At 44.2% G+C, this 15,828-nt stretch overlaps 1 protein-coding gene across 1 annotated transcript in view; it reads right to left on the reverse strand.

Annotated features, from left to right (window-relative positions):
* The window catches only part of LOC147701568 (galanin peptides-like), an 85,772-nt gene that overhangs the window by 42,198 nt on the left and 27,746 nt on the right, over positions 1 to 15,828 (reverse strand). The window contains exons 2-3 of the mRNA XM_086928675.1: positions 8,296 to 8,376; positions 4,960 to 5,014 (exon numbers count right to left, since the gene is read on the reverse strand). Coding sequence (XP_086784801.1) covers positions 4,960 to 5,014; positions 8,296 to 8,376 — 136 coding nt within the window. The remainder of the gene's footprint in view (positions 1 to 4,959; positions 5,015 to 8,295; positions 8,377 to 15,828) is intronic.

Below are 15,828 nucleotides of genomic sequence, written 5' to 3' on the forward strand. Positions count from 1 at the left end.
AAAATGTGTCCAAAGAATTTCAGTGTCGATTGATGAAACTCGCACTTGTCCTTATTGAGGGTCAGGTTTGCGTCCAGCAGAGCCCTGCAGACGCGGTCAAAGGCGATGTCGTGCTCTCGAAGATTGGCGCCATACACCAGAATGTCATCGCTGTAGTTGAGAGAATTTGGAATGTGGTGGATGATAAGTCGAATTGTCTCTTGGAAAATTTCAGCTGCTGAGGACACACCAAAACTGAGGCGTTTGTATCGGAAGAGGCCGAGGTGTGTGGCGAACGTGGTGATGGAGCGAGAGTTGTCATCTAGCTCGAGCTGGTGATAGCCCTTGTTGAGGTCTAGCTTGGAAAAGACCGTGGCTCCATTGAGGGCTGTAATCATATCGCTCAGGTGTGGGCCGGGGTGTCTCTCCCTTTCGATTGCTGTGTTCGGGAGGCGCATGTCTACACATAGACGGACTTTCTCGGGGGTCCCTTTTTTTGGCACGACAACTACCGGGGACACCCAGGGAGTGGGTCCTTCGGTGCGTTCTATGATGTCGGCATCCAGAAGGTCTTGCAGCTCTTGAGCCACCGCGGATTGCAGGTGAAACGGCACTCGCCGTGGATGTTGAGCAATGGGCTTGATTCGCTCGTTGATATGCAGGTGTACTTGTCGGCCTTTTAGTTTGCCCAGGCCCTTGAAGAGGGCTGGGTACTTCACAACGTAGTTGGAGCTGTCGTTTATGTTGAAAAGAATGTGAACAAGGCGTAGGCGCTCCGCAGTCGGAAGACTTAGCAGGCAGTCAGCATCAGGTCCCTTGATAACGTGAATGACGGCGGGAATGGTGATATCGCCGTGTGTGAGGGTGGTGTCAAACTTCCCCAGGCATGGGAGTGGTTTCCTCGCCATCCATGTGTATACTCGAACGGGCGCAAAGCGCAGGTGAGGCTTGGGAACCATGCGCTCGTGCTCAGCAACAGAGATGTAATTGAGAGAGGCACCGCTGTCCATGACGAACTTCGCTGCATGATTGCCCACCATGATGTCGAGCCGGGGGTAACGTTTGAGCTGGTCGTTGTCAGCAATGTTGACATACTCAGTGGTGTAGCCCGATCGCCTGGAGGAAGAGGATCTGGACTCTCTCGAGGGGGATCGGCGATCCCATCTGGACCGTCTGGACTCACGACTGGAGTGAGACGACGCTGGGGAGTGAGCGGGTTCATCCTGAACGGCTCTGGCGTGGTGCCGCTTGGTTTCTGTCCTTGAAGATCTTGGCTGGCTGGTGCGTCGATCAGCACCGCTACGTTGTTCTCGGTGATACTCGCTACACATGACCTCAAAGTGATTGGATCGTCCGCATTTTCGACAGCGTTGGCCCATGGCAGGGCACGAGTCAATGTGGGGGTAATCATACCCGCACCTGTAGCACCGTCTTGTGCGTTCGGGTCGTCGGTCTCTCCTCTCTGAGTCTCTGGGCCGGTAGTCTGTCCGGCGTCTGGGTGAGAATTTGGATCGGCGTGATCGGTCACGTGGATTGCCTCGGTAAGCCTGTCGGCCGTGTCGTCGGTCGGAGACGCGGTTGGCATGTTCTCGGCTAGTGCTGGGTTTAACTTCGATTTCCGCTGCATTTTCTTCAGCTTGATCATATATTCGTGAGTTCTCCTCGATTTCTGCCAGCTCTTGTGGCTTCCTTAGTAGTCTTCGTCTCAGCGACTCTGAATGGCATCCCGAGATAATTTGAGACTTGATGGCCGCATCAGGGGAGAAGTTTGTGAAGTCGCAGTACTGGGACTGACGCCTTAGCCGGTGTATGAAAGACGTTAGTGGCTCATCCTTGTCCTGGTGCTGTTGGTGAAACTTGTGTCTCTCATAATCAACGTTTCGTTTGTGCAGGAAACGGTTGTTCAATATGTCCTTTACCTTGACATAGGTGTCGCCATCGGCGGTTGGGATCTCTCGCACTATCTTGCTGATCTCGCGCCCTCCTAAATTGCGAAGGGTTATTATTTTGTCCTCGTCTGACTCAATCCTGGAGCCCTTGACATAGTCCTCAAAATCCTCCAACCATTCCTGCCACTTGAGGCCCATGCTGCTCCCTGTCGTGACTGTTAGGGGTTCTGGCGCTCGCAGGTGCGTGCCTTTGATCTCCTTTCCAGCGGGAGCATCCTGTGCGCCTGTCGCGCGATTGTTGGACATCCTGAGGAGGTGGGTTCAATCCTGACGCTTGACTTTGGTTGCAGGGGCGGGCGTCCGCTCCCTTCACTTCTGGCGTTTTCGGTAGACTTTGTAGACGCCAATGCTTGTTTGTTGCGCCTTGCTGCTGTTTCTTTGCCAATGTTTGTTTGTTGCTGCTTGCTGCTGTGCCCCACGAGCACTGTTCACTAGTTGTTGGCGCTTGGCGGTGTCCTTTTGGGGCTGCCAGGGCTTGTTCGAAGAGTCTGCCTGACTCAAAGATGGCCGCCCTCAGTTTTGACAGGGCTTGTCCCTAAGGCTGCCTGACCTTGTAATGGCCGCCTCCTCTGGCACAACACGAGGTTCCTCTCCTTCTCCGGGCACACACATTCGATATTAGGGAACTCACAGTGGAGCTGGGCCGACCTCCGCTCTCACAGCGCATTCAGGTAAGGACTGCTTGTCCAGCGCTGGTCTCGCGCAGTGCCTGCTGCTTGTCTCGCTTCTGTTGTCCCTGGCCGGGTTAGCGCTGGCTTCTGTGTGGGGCAGCGCGTGTCTGGGGCTCTCTTTTCGCCTCCTCTCGCCTCCGCAGCACATCAGGCTCACCTGGGCAGCATCGGAGGGAGTCTCCGGTCCCTTGTCAGCGTCGGCGCACTGTGGGCTCGTCAGCGCGTCTAGCGCGGTCGGCGTTTGGCGCTCTTCACTCGGCGCCCTTTCTGCCGCGTTTTCTGCGCTCCGATTCAGCGCTTCCAGGACACCTCAGCGCTCGCTCGCTGTGTCGCTGCGTTTCTTCTCGACCCTCGTCCACCCGTGAGGGGAGATCAGGCCACTCCTGGGGGGCTCGCTACCGGCGCCGCAGGGGCCACGTTGCAGCGGAGTGCACTCCACGCTGCAGGACGGGGCACTCGTGAGGTGGGGTTTCTTCAGATCCCACCCTCGTCGCCAGCTGTCGTGTCCCAACCCACACATACACGTGGACACTGACTTCTAGTTAAGAGCTCTTTATTGATGCTTCTTACTTGGTCCCCGTCCCTACTCTAACTGCCCTTTCCTGTTCCTGACCCCACCTCTTCCCCTCAGCCCACCTAGCTCCTCCCACCCCAACTACTAGACCGCCAACAATATAACAAGATGGTTACTAAACGTGCAGGGGTTCTGGCCCCAGGCCCCGACCGGCCGCGGACGGGCGCAGACGGGCTTGCCTTTGAAGCGCCGGCAGTGCATCCGCTGCGCGTCCTTTGTGTCACGCGCTTTAAATAGTGTCCTCCCACCTCCACACCAGACTGCTGACTGCAGCCCAGAACCGGGAGACCAGAAGTGCTTCCCCCTCTTTCCCTGCCCTCCGTGAAGGACCGGGGCAGAAACGAGGACAAAATATGCTATATGGTGTAGTGTTTGCGAAGATTTGCGGTGGGAAATGCATTATTGGTTCTCTCAGATAGCCAGAACCATAAAAGAACTTGCTGTATTCACTCTGCCAAAACGTGTACACCACAAATATAGATGCTAATTGTTTTCTGCACAAAGATGTATCCTGTACCACTGGACTCAGACTGCCGCACCCTGAGGTGTACGTGAGTACACAAGGAGTAGGCTAAAGTAGGAAAGCCTTTGAGTGTTTATTAGGTGCCAATGTGAGACAAAGAAAAAAATGAAGTTTTCCGATTATGCAGTATCTATGTATGAAAACGTTTTGAACTGGGCAACAGAGAAGAGCAATTGACAAGCATACGTGTGCAGTGGTCACGAACAGGAGGTGAGGGAATCTTTCATTTGCCTCCATCTTTTACATTGGCTTAAGTGCTGGTTTTGACAGCTCAATGGTGTAATCGACCTATTGTTTCTTATGCACTTACAGTGGACTTTGGATCCACACCTGTCAAAGAACTTTTTGTAGCAGCTTCTTTCAGCTCTGGCCTTGAGACTTTGTCAGTTAAATCTTGGCTCAAGCAGTGGATTATTTGTCTTTCATCTCATGCCTTTGGGTGTATCCTTCTGCCTTAAATCAAGTTGGTTGCACTGCATAGCATGATGGGCTTTTTGTTTTTTACAGTTGGCCTCTCCCCCGTCAGCTCCGCGTTTTTCTTTTCCAGCACCTGCACTTCTCACTCGTGTACCCTCTCCTCTTAGTTCCGCTGAGGGCAGCTTGTCCCTCCTGCCTCTCCCTGGCATTGCTTCTCCCTCTTTCCACTGTATGGCACGCCTCCTAAATCCCACCTTCGTCGTATTGCTTGCTCACACCCTGACCCTTTGTATCATTCATCGTAGAGGCCGCCCTCCCTCTTTCCCCGCTGTCTCCTTTGAGGATTATGTGTTATTGTTTTTATTTTCGTATCAATGAAAAGCTGTCTGTATTGAAGGGTTCCTTGCGTTTCATTCAGCCCTACTTCAGTTTTCTTTCTATATCAAATGAAGTTCGAGTGGCAAAGGAGCCTTCAGTGTAGTCCTTCTTTTCTTTGGCTGCCACTGGACATAGAAAGAAGGAATATAATGACGACACCCTTGCCATCTGGCCAATACAGGATTGTATTGAAGCAACCGTGCTTTAAATATAGTATGACTTTGGTTCTGAAATGTATTTGGCTTTAAAGTGTCTACACACATTACCACATTAAACCCATAAAATCTGGCTTTGCCAATGCTTGTTAATGTTAAATCTCATTTTCCCATGAGAAGAAATCACTTGATTACTCATTTCTAAGGATATGAGAGATTTAAGCACAATCTATGACCTAAGGCAAACATTAGTCTCTTGGGAAGGGAAGGGATAGTGTAGGGAAATGGAGCAATGGTTAAAGACAGTACTCACGTGGTCCGAGCAGGTACCCAGCACTGTTTAACGTCCATCCTCTTTTGTCTTTGGGCTAGAATGAGACAACAAGAGGAAAGAAGGCAAGAAGAAAAAAAGAAGGAAGCAAGAATAAAAGAAATTAGAAATCGTTTAATTTATGACTGTTGATTTTGCACGTTCTGTTATTTTAGGCAACTTCAGATTCATTTAAACATAGTGGGATTGGCCCTTCACTAATGACAAAGAATTTGAGATTTCCCTGGAGAATGGAGAGATTGATTTCTAAACAAGCTTGTATTGCACAGCCAGCCTGCCGTAGAGACGTAGAATCCTTCTCCACTTGGCGAACGATGAACCTCTGCTGACTTGACATTCATCTGGTCCTGTAGACTAAAGAGCTGATGCAGGATACTCCGTCCAAAATGTGACAGACTACCCAGTTCGCCAAACCTGCAATCCCCCTGTCTCATTTAGAACCGGGTGGATCACCAAATTTCTGTTAACTGAGTCCCCATTGGCTATGTCGAAAGCATTACACCACCACCCTACTTAGGATGAAAGGCATGATGACCTTTTTCTGTCTGTTACCTCCAGGTAAAACCTAGCCCTTAGGGCCATAAAAATACAAATAATAACTCCAAACACCCAGATAAAAATCTCCACGGGCGTGGGTGTCATTTATTTAGTTGTTTTTAATGACAAACTCCGACTTTGGGAGTTTGGTTTTAAACAACAAAACGTTTGTTGAGTTTTGGTAGTCAGCTGTCAACCAAACTTTTTGCAGCTTGACAGGAACATACAGGGTACCAAGATCATCACTGTGCAAAGGTACTTTTTGAGCTTGGTGGACAGAACTCCATCAGGGGGGCAGACGTAATATCCTCCGCCACCTAGAGCACCGTATGTCAACCTCTAAATCTAGCCCCAAATCTGAGCATGGTCTGGGTGTTAAGGAAGAAGAACATGGGATGTGAATCAGAGGGCAAAAGTCTCATTGGCAAAGTAGAAAATAACGTAGGTTGACCCACAGAGTATAGAACACAACCTGCCGATCAGAACTGCACACCTGACTTTCACATGGATATTGGGAACATCAACATGCCTAGGAGATTGCAGAATCTTAATCTAATCCAGAGTTTAGAGGATCCTGCACTAACTGAGCAACCGTAAATCCAAAGCTCTGCAATAAAAGTGAAGAATTTACCATGTAGGCATTGGGAACCTCAGTTTGACCTTCAGACGGTAAATTATTGACTTGATATAAAGATGAAGTGCTCCAGACTAATCTAGAGATTTGAGATAGTGAACTGCAATCTGATTTGGAGCCAGAGAAGCTCTGATTTATCTGGAGTAAGTGAACCTCCGTCTGATCTAGAGTTAAACACTCTTCATCTGATCTGCGGTTAGAGAACCTCAGTCTGATCTGGAGATAGATTACCTCCATCAGATCCAAAAATAGATAACCTCCTCTTGTCTGGAGTTAAAGAGCCTTTCTTTGATCTAGAGAGAGCAAGTACTTCAGCTTAATATGCAGAGAAACTCTGACTTGATGATAGAGAACCTCTATCTAATTTAGAAATAGACAACTTCCATCTGAACTGAATAAAAGGAATATCCTTCTGATGTGGAGACAGAGAGCCAACATCTGACTTGGAGATAGGGAACCTGTTTTGGATGTGTTGCTAGAGAACCCCACTTGATCTGGTGATAGAAACTCTCCACTTGATCCTCAGACAGAGAGAGTGATTTGTAGATAGACAGCCTCAATCTGATCTGCAGACAGAGAACCTCCATTTGGAGATATGGAATCATTGCCTGACACAGAGATAGGGAAACTTCATCTAATTTGGAGCCAAAAAAACTCTGTCTGATCCGAAGTTATAGAGTATTAGTCTGATTTGGAGATAGAAAACCTCAGTCTGATCTCAAGTTAGATAACCTCTGTCTGAACCAGAGTTTAAAAAAAACTCCTTCTGATCTTGAGATGGAGAATCACCATCTGATCTAGAAATCAAGGACCACCTTACTTGATCTCAAGCTGATCCTGAGCTAGAGAACCTCTGTCTGATCCAGTGACATAAAATCTCAATCTGGTCTTGACAGTGCAGAACCTCAATAAAATCTGGTTTGAGAAAAATTCAATCTGGCATAGAAACCACAGAACCTCTGTCTGACATAGAGACTGGAAAACCACGAGCTGCATGAAGAGGAATGACATTGAGATTGGATTTCCCCAGGTTTATATAGTGTTAGCCTTCCTCTGATATTTTGAGTCTCCGTCTTCAGGGATTAAAAAATAACATGAGAGATTGTGATTCCTACAGTTTGCTTAAAACTTCTTACTCAAAAAGCGTGTGCAATTTCAGGAAATCCAGACGTCATCCTGATTTAGCGAATTAGCCTTCTGTGAAAAATGGCATGCCTCATCCTTGTCTGCAATAAGGTAATGCTTGATATCTACTAGTTGTGTTGAATAGGATTCATAAGCTTTTAGTATGAACCCTGGATGTATTTTCTTTAATTGGAAAAACTGGATACCCTTCCCTGGTTGCAAATAGAGTCATCTCGATTTGCAAATTAAAGTGGTGAAGCCAGAGAACATCTGCCTGATCTAGAGACTATTGTTCCTCACATTGAAATGTTTGTAGGGGATATTCATAGCTGTGACAAGGACGTGACAAATATCCTTCATAGATAAACATGGCACTTTGAGGGACAGTTGATGCTGAAACCAGGAGTGCTGTTGTCTTACTACTTTACTCTAAAACTAGTGTTCATGCGTGCTCAGTGCAGGCTGGCAACGCTTTTTTTCAGAGCAATTTAACAGTGCCAAAAAAGTGCCAATTTTATCATGGAAACTCATGCAGAAATCTTTGGAATCTTGGGGAAGTAGTAATTGTAGTGGTCTCAAATCTGAAGGGGAACTTGCAGAAGAAAAACATCACAACTCTGCACACCCTTAGAGGGTTATCCAATGGACTGAGTACACTGATCAAATTTTCTTGGAAATAGGGACTGCTTATGTTGTGGATATTATACAGACTGATATAATTTGGTAGCTCTAAACTTTTGCTATTACTACTAACAACTACCACACTTATATAGCATGCTCTAGCATTTGTCTGGTCTCTAGGTATTGTTGAAATTTGTTATGACCAACTTTGGTGGTACTCATTTTATCGACATCAGAAGGAAGCAAGGTAGAGTGGCTCAGCAGGATACAACCCTGTGATCTTCAGGTTACACACACATCAATTCAATGGATACATTTGCCTACTGAACTATCATAGTAGCCCACATTGCAACAGAACTGAACTTAGATCAGAAAACTTTAGGATGAGGAATTGTCCTCACCATAAGGGTGAATCCAAAGCATTCAGTGAAAAAGCCACAGAGAACCAGAGAGACGCACAGCAGGGCAGTTGTGTTCTTCATCTGAAAGAGAGAAGATATGTTAGCTAAGCTTTCACATGTCTTCTTCACCTGGTATGTGGCAACACAATAGGGTAATGTATTAGCAGGCGAACAGAAGCATGAGAGGTAAACACTATAAGTCTAAATTAATTGTTGGCAGACTGAAGAATTCATAGGGATGGCAGAGGACATTGCCTCTGTCTTTTTGAGGGTGCTCCACCCACCAAATTTATCAGGATCGGCCCATGCAGGTAATAGCACTGGGGCCTCGCCGCTCTTATCTGCATGGGCCGCTCCTGAAATTTATAAATTAAAGCAATGGCGTCTTTAGAAGGGGGTCAGATGAGACTCGTGCCCCATCACTATTTGTCCTGGCCCTCTCACCTTGTGCCTCACCAACACAGTTGCAGAACGCGCCAGGAAGCTACACAGAAAAAACAAACAGCATTGCACCTGGCTAGTCATATTAAATTGGCCAACTAACTTTAATTTCAAAGCAGTGAGTATACATATACATATATATACACACACACATATATGTACAGGGCATAGGTTATAGTAAACTCAGGTAAGTATAATTGCTGAATTTCTGTGGTTTGGTATGAGTAGAATCTGAGCCTAACTATAATGTCCCTGTAACCTTTGGGTTTTTTCTGTGAAGTTTAAAAAAAATTCTATATTACCTAACTATACCATGCCTGTAACCTTTATTTTTTACGTGAGTTTTGAAGGCTTGGTTTTTGTGAATTTCCATGTGTTTTTTACCTAGTAGTCGCGTTTGCAAAGTGGTGTAGAAAGGGGGCAGGCCTCAAACCACCTCTCAGGAATCCTGCTGTGTTTGACTTATTGGAGGTAACAGAAGGGCTTTGGGTCCCCAAGGACCCTCAGCATCCAAGAAGACTTTACTCCCCAACCAGCAATGCGCCAGGAGGCATGTTTGCAGAGTTGAGGAGAAAGGGGGTGAGGCCTCAGAAGACCTCTCAACAATTCTAGTGTGTGGGACTTACTGGAGGTAAGAGGAGGGCATGTTGGCCCCCAAGGACACTCTAGAGTCAAGAGGACTTCATCATTTAACTAGCAGTGCCCCGGGACGCATGTTTAAAGAGTGGTGGAGAAAGGGGCCGTCAACTCTGAAGTCCTCTCAGCAAGCAGGTTATATGGGACCTACTGGAGCTAACAGGAGGGCTTGTTGGTCCTCATGGACCCTCAGCATCCAAGCAGACTGTATCCCCCAACAAGCAGTGCGTCAGGAGGTGTGAAGAAAGGATGTGTGGCCTCTGAAGACCTATCTACAATCCCACTGTTTAGGGCTTACTGGAGATAACAGGAGGGCTTGTTGACCCCCGACCAGTTGTGCTCCAGGAGTCATGTTTGCAGAGTGGTGGTGAATTGTCAGTCTTTTTTTTCTTCATTTATTTTGGGAGGGGTCTGCATGGCCCCCCTTCCCTGCCCATTTTTGGCCCAGAACCCAATCCCCCAAGACCAGGCCAACTTTGAATGAGGAGCGGGGGCACGCAGCCCCAACCCAACCCTAGCCGATTTCGTCCTTGGGGACACCATCCCCTGGAGTCCGGCATTTAAAAAAAAAAAAAAAAAAAAAAAAAAATATATATATATATATATATATATATATATATATATATATATATATATATATATATATATATATATATATATATATATATATATATATATATATATATATATATATATATATATATCTCCAATTATGGATCCGGCGCCTATAGCCACCAAACGGAGAAAGACACGGATTCCAAAATCAGCATACACTGCTGTCTGCAGTGACTTTATTTAATTATGAATAGTGCAAGATTTCGGTTCCGAGTGCTGTTTGTATTTGCATGTTTAAAGATGGCGGGACTGTGCCGATGTACATGTCCCTTTTCTATGTCTATGACACTAATGACGTTGACAGCAGAAGTAACATTTAAAAACAATGGCCGCAGTGCGGTCCACGATGCAATGGATAAAGGCTAAGTGCCGAAACGCGTCTTGCTTGTGCCTGAAGGTTTCAATAAACAATCGTTGGAATCCTCCCCCTCGTGAGAGTGCTTTCTTCTTTCCTGGCGGATTTCATTGCCGTGTTTCGAAAGGACTTTGGGAGCTTGTGTTGTGAAGCGGGTACACCCCGCTCGTGAGTGCACCTGGCTGGTTGTTTTGGAGCGTCTATATATATATATATATATACATATATACTAAAACGGAGAGGGACAGGGCTGCCCCGCTCCCAGGCCAGTTTTGGCCCCGGGGACCCCATCCCCAAGGGCCAGCATCTTTTGTAGAAAAAATCTAATATTAATTCATTAGGCCCCCTTCCAGGCTGATTTCAGCCCCAGGGACCTCATCCCCCAGGGTCCAGCCTCAATTGTGGGTGCCCGGTCTCACCCAGGGCACCCACTCTGTCTGGGACCTCACGTCCTCTTCGGCTCCCCACCTCCTCTGTGATCCGGCATTGCTTTGACAGAGAGGGTGCTGCTGAACATGCAGCTCCCTCTCTGTCAAAGCAATTGTCCTCCACCTCTAGTAAGCAAGAGAATTTTGGGCTCTCACTTGCTAGAAGCACAGCACAGTTTGATATGACTTGGTGGGAGCAATAAACAGCTACGTCCCGGGGGTGGATATATATATATATATATATATATATATATATATATATATATATATATATATATATATATATATATATATATATGTATATATATTCACTGCAAAAAACATAGGTTTCACACCAGTTATAGTTAGGAATTAGCATTTAAAAAACCTATTAAATTCACTAAAAAAACCATAGGTTTCACATCAGTTATAGTTAGCTGGAAATTTTACTGACATAAAACCATTGAAATTCCATGTTATAGTTAGTTGGACTCACTATAACTTGCGCGTGTAATGCACTGCTGATGACATCACATATTACATCACTCATGACATGGTCAGTGACATCACTCATGACATCACTTGTGACATCATCCTTGTAACAGAGTGACAGACCTCCTTTCACTGTAACAATAACATGATTCGACATATGACCCGTAAGCACCCTAACAACTATTCTCGTGCAGAGCTCAGGGAACTGGCCAGTAACCTCCCCCAGTCTTCAAGGACCACCTCCCAAAGAAACGAACCCACTTCATCGGGACCAGAAACATCAGAGATGATGCCTTGTATTCAGCCACGATTTGCTGATTTTAAAATCACTTGTACTGCATGTGGCAAGCTTATCGCCTATGGTGAAAAGAGCGTAAAGCTCATCGTCCTTGCAGGTGACAATCACAAGTGCCCCAAAAAGAAGTAATTTTGGGGGTTTTTTGTTTTTTTGCTCCAGTTGAGCCAGTTTTAATTCCCTTTTTTTTGTTTCTACCCCTAAAAAAATACAAAAAAAATATAAAACTGTTTTGAAAAGCCAAAAAAAGTACAAAATGTTCAAAAATCACAAAAAAAAATATAAAACAACAAAAAGAAGAAAAAAAAAGTTCTTTTTAGAACTACCTCTAATTTCTAAAAAAAGGCTTCATTTTTTAAAAACTCTGTCATTCTTTTTTCCTCATAGTACGCTCCCCGGTCCGCTCCCCGGTGCGCGTACCGGGCGCTCCCCCCGCGCAAAACGAAAAACAAAAAAAAATATTTTAAATGCCCCGCGGGGCCCTTTTATAGCCCCCTCATCAAACCTAGGAGGTCAGAGGGGGTCTATCCCTGACGCCTTATGGTCATTTCCCCCTTTGTTTTAGTCACCTCTTGTGTCTCGATTTTACCGAGACACAAGATGGCGGCCGCTCCGGACTGTTTCGAATGTTTACAGACAGCCGAGAGCCAATCAGCTTTACGTGCGCACCTCGCGTGGTGCGCCCGGAGCAATCCCCGGGGCGCGTACCGGGGCGCTGCCATAGATATATATATTTTTTTTAACCTAAATTACTCAAAATCCACTGGCGCACATATCTTGAGACATAGAAAAGGCACATCGGGCTACCAGTCCCTACAATTTTGCCAAATTTGGTGGAAATCCATTCAGCCGTTCGGGCTAAAAGTGAATTCGACCGCCCTATGGAAATTAACATGGGGAAAACGCGTTTTGGGACCCCCCTTTTATCTCGGCCTCCGCTTGACGAATCCCCCCCAAACTTTCAGGGAAGGACCGGAACGCTGCGAGGCCATTTTGAGAACATTTTCAGTCAGATTCGTCAACCGGCACCAATGTTATTCCAAATAGAATTTTGAGATTTAACATTGAAAAAAATCCTAACTATACTTACCTACTGGCGACCGCCAGTAGGTAATATATATATATATATATATATATATATATATATATATATATATATATATATATATATATATATATATATATATATATATATATATATATATATATATATATATATATATATATATATATATATATATATATATATATATATTTATTTATATATATATGTATATATATATATACATATATATATATATATATATATATGTATATATATATAACTACCTACTGGCAGTCGCCAGTAGGTAGTTATAGCTAGGATCTATTTTCCACAGGAAATCTGCAACATTCTATTTGCAATAACTTTGGCTCCAGTTGACGAATCTTCGTGAAAAACTCGTGGGGCGCTCCGATCGGCTCCTATCTTCAAAGTTTCGGGGTGATTCGTCAAGCGGGGGCTGAGAAAAAAGGGGGGTCCCACAACATGTTTTCTCCATGCAATTTTCGTAGGAAACTTTAGACACGGTTACAGCCCGAACTGCTGAACGGAATTACCCCAAATTTGGCAAAGAGGTAGTTCTTGGATCAGAAATAACCCTTTTTATTAAATGGTGTAAATCCGTTAAGTAGTTGATGCGAAAATCGAAAATAAAATCATATATATCTATGGCCGCGCAGGATCCACACACCCTCCCGATCACGAGCTGTATGCTAATTGACTGTCAACACTCCAAACCAGGAAGTGTTGGCAGCCATCTTGCGCCTCGGTAGAACCGAGGCACAGGAAATCAGTCATACAAGTGCACCCTGGGTGGCAAGTCCTGGGGCAATATGTTTAATGAATGGGGGGCCCAGAGGGGCCCCCCAGCCCAGGGGACCGCCACTCCGGGGCTTTCAAGTTACCACCAGTATCCATCTGAAAAAGCTGAGGGTACTGGATGATTTTGCAACAAGGCCTCTTTCTGCTCCTCTGTTTGTTCTTTCTGTACGGCTTACTTCTTCCTGCCGTTTTCTTTATCTTTGAGGACTTCTGTTGCTTTTTTCTGCTTTTCTTTTTCTTCTTTCTGTGTTTTTTTCTTCTTTCTTCACATGTCCTACCTCTGTAGGCATAGTTAGAAACTAGTATTTAAAAAACCTTTGAAATTAACTGAAAAAACCCTAGGTTTCAGGCACGTTATAGTTACAAATTAGCATTAAAAAAACCTTTGAAATTCACTGAAAAAATCATATGTTTCCGGCAGGTTATAGTTAGGAATTAGCATTTAAAAAACCTTAGAAATTCACTGAAAAAAACATAAGTTTCAGGGGTGTTATAGTTAGTTGGACATTTCACTTGTACAAAACCATTTAAATTCCTCTGTTATAGTTAGTTTAGCTAACTATAACTCGCACGCCTGCAATACACTGCTGATGACGTCACATATTACGTCATTAATTACATCACTCATGACATCACTGATGACATCTCAAATAACATCATTGATGACATCATCCTTGTGATAGAGTGACAGACCTCCCCTCACCCCAATCTAACATTTGATACACACACTCAAAAATATAAACTAACATTTACAAAACAATGGACATACAAATACCACATACAACACACCTATTCAGTAATCCCAAGATCTACACACACATGCACTCATTCATCAACAGACCTATATAGTCACTCATACATGTGCTCACTCATCATATGTACTCATACACCTATTGATCCTGTTGCACAATGACACTCATCCATAGAGTTACTCACAAACATAGTCACACATGCAAACAAAGTATCAAACATCCATTAAGTTGCAGATACAGTTATACACACACCACCACACTTCGTGCTACAGAAACTTACACATATTTACTCTCTTAAGCAATCACTTATAGAAACACAGAATAATTTATACAGGAACTCTTCAAATCTCTCACTCTCACATATATTCACTTATATACACCAATACTCACATATACTAGTTTAAAACATATGTAGTTACTCATAAAGACACTGTTGAGACAGTCATTCATTCACTAACACACCCATATACACACTCATCCACCCATACAGTCCTGCATACATGCTGTCTTTAACACATACAAACAGTGAGTCACTCATTCATGCATCTATGCACTACGTAATACCCCCCACCGAACCATACAGACACTCAGACACTCATACTGATACTGAAAAAAACAACTAATAACCTATATGGACACTCATGTAGCTACTCACCAACCCATGCAGCCACTTATAAACAAAGTGAGAGACTGATACAGATATTTATATATTTAAACATTACTAACTAACCCATGTATTTACTAAGATACACTTAATCAGTCAGTTATACAATCAATTTGTTTGAAAAAATCATCCATTTAGACACTTATATACCCATTTATTCTTCCATCGACTTGAGATATACATATATAAAACATATTTAATTTTCTGAAAAACACACATTCACTGGATGATGCAATCAGTGATGTCATCAGTGATGTCATTTGAGATGTCATAAGTGATGTCATGAGTGATGTCACTGACCATATCATGAGTGATGTAATATGTGACATCATCAGCAGTGCATTGGGGGCGCGCGAGTTATAGTTAGCTGAACTAACTATAACGGGGGAATTTCAATGGCTTTGTACAAGTGAAATGTCCAACTAACTATAACGCGCCTGAAACCTATGTTTTTTTTCAGTGAATATATATATATACAACTCCGGCGCAACCAAAGGAACAACGTCAAACGCAAACAACGGAGACAATGCAGGACAGCCAAATCAAGGAGCAAAAAAGAAAACATACAAAAGATGGAATCGCCGCTGAATTCACAAGTAAGTGAAAATATGACTATTGTGAATTTAACCAATATGCGATTAAGTCCCAAGAAACAACGTACGCTATCACTAGGGTTATCCTTTTGTCCGCCATGTACTTTTAATTACGCGAAGACCAGAATGGACATTTTTAAATTTGTCAGAAAATTAAAACTAAGGAAATTATTTCTGGTCAACAAACAAAAAACGCGAAACCCTCCAGATATAAATACAGTGGAGGGAACAAACATGTCGGTAAGGGAATATGAGTTACAATGTGATTTACAGGATCTTTTGAATGAAGGGGATTTGGATAGTATTCAAGAGACTGTGAATACAACTATAACGAATAATCCAGGGAATACCCCGTTCAAGCCTAAATCAACATATAACCCGGTGATGGCACATGATAATATTGATGTGTTCAGTGATAT

The sequence above is a fragment of the Lissotriton vulgaris genome, chromosome 7, assembly GCF_964263255.1.
Source record: "Lissotriton vulgaris chromosome 7, aLisVul1.2, whole genome shotgun sequence".
NCBI lineage: Eukaryota > Metazoa > Chordata > Amphibia > Caudata > Salamandridae > Lissotriton > Lissotriton vulgaris.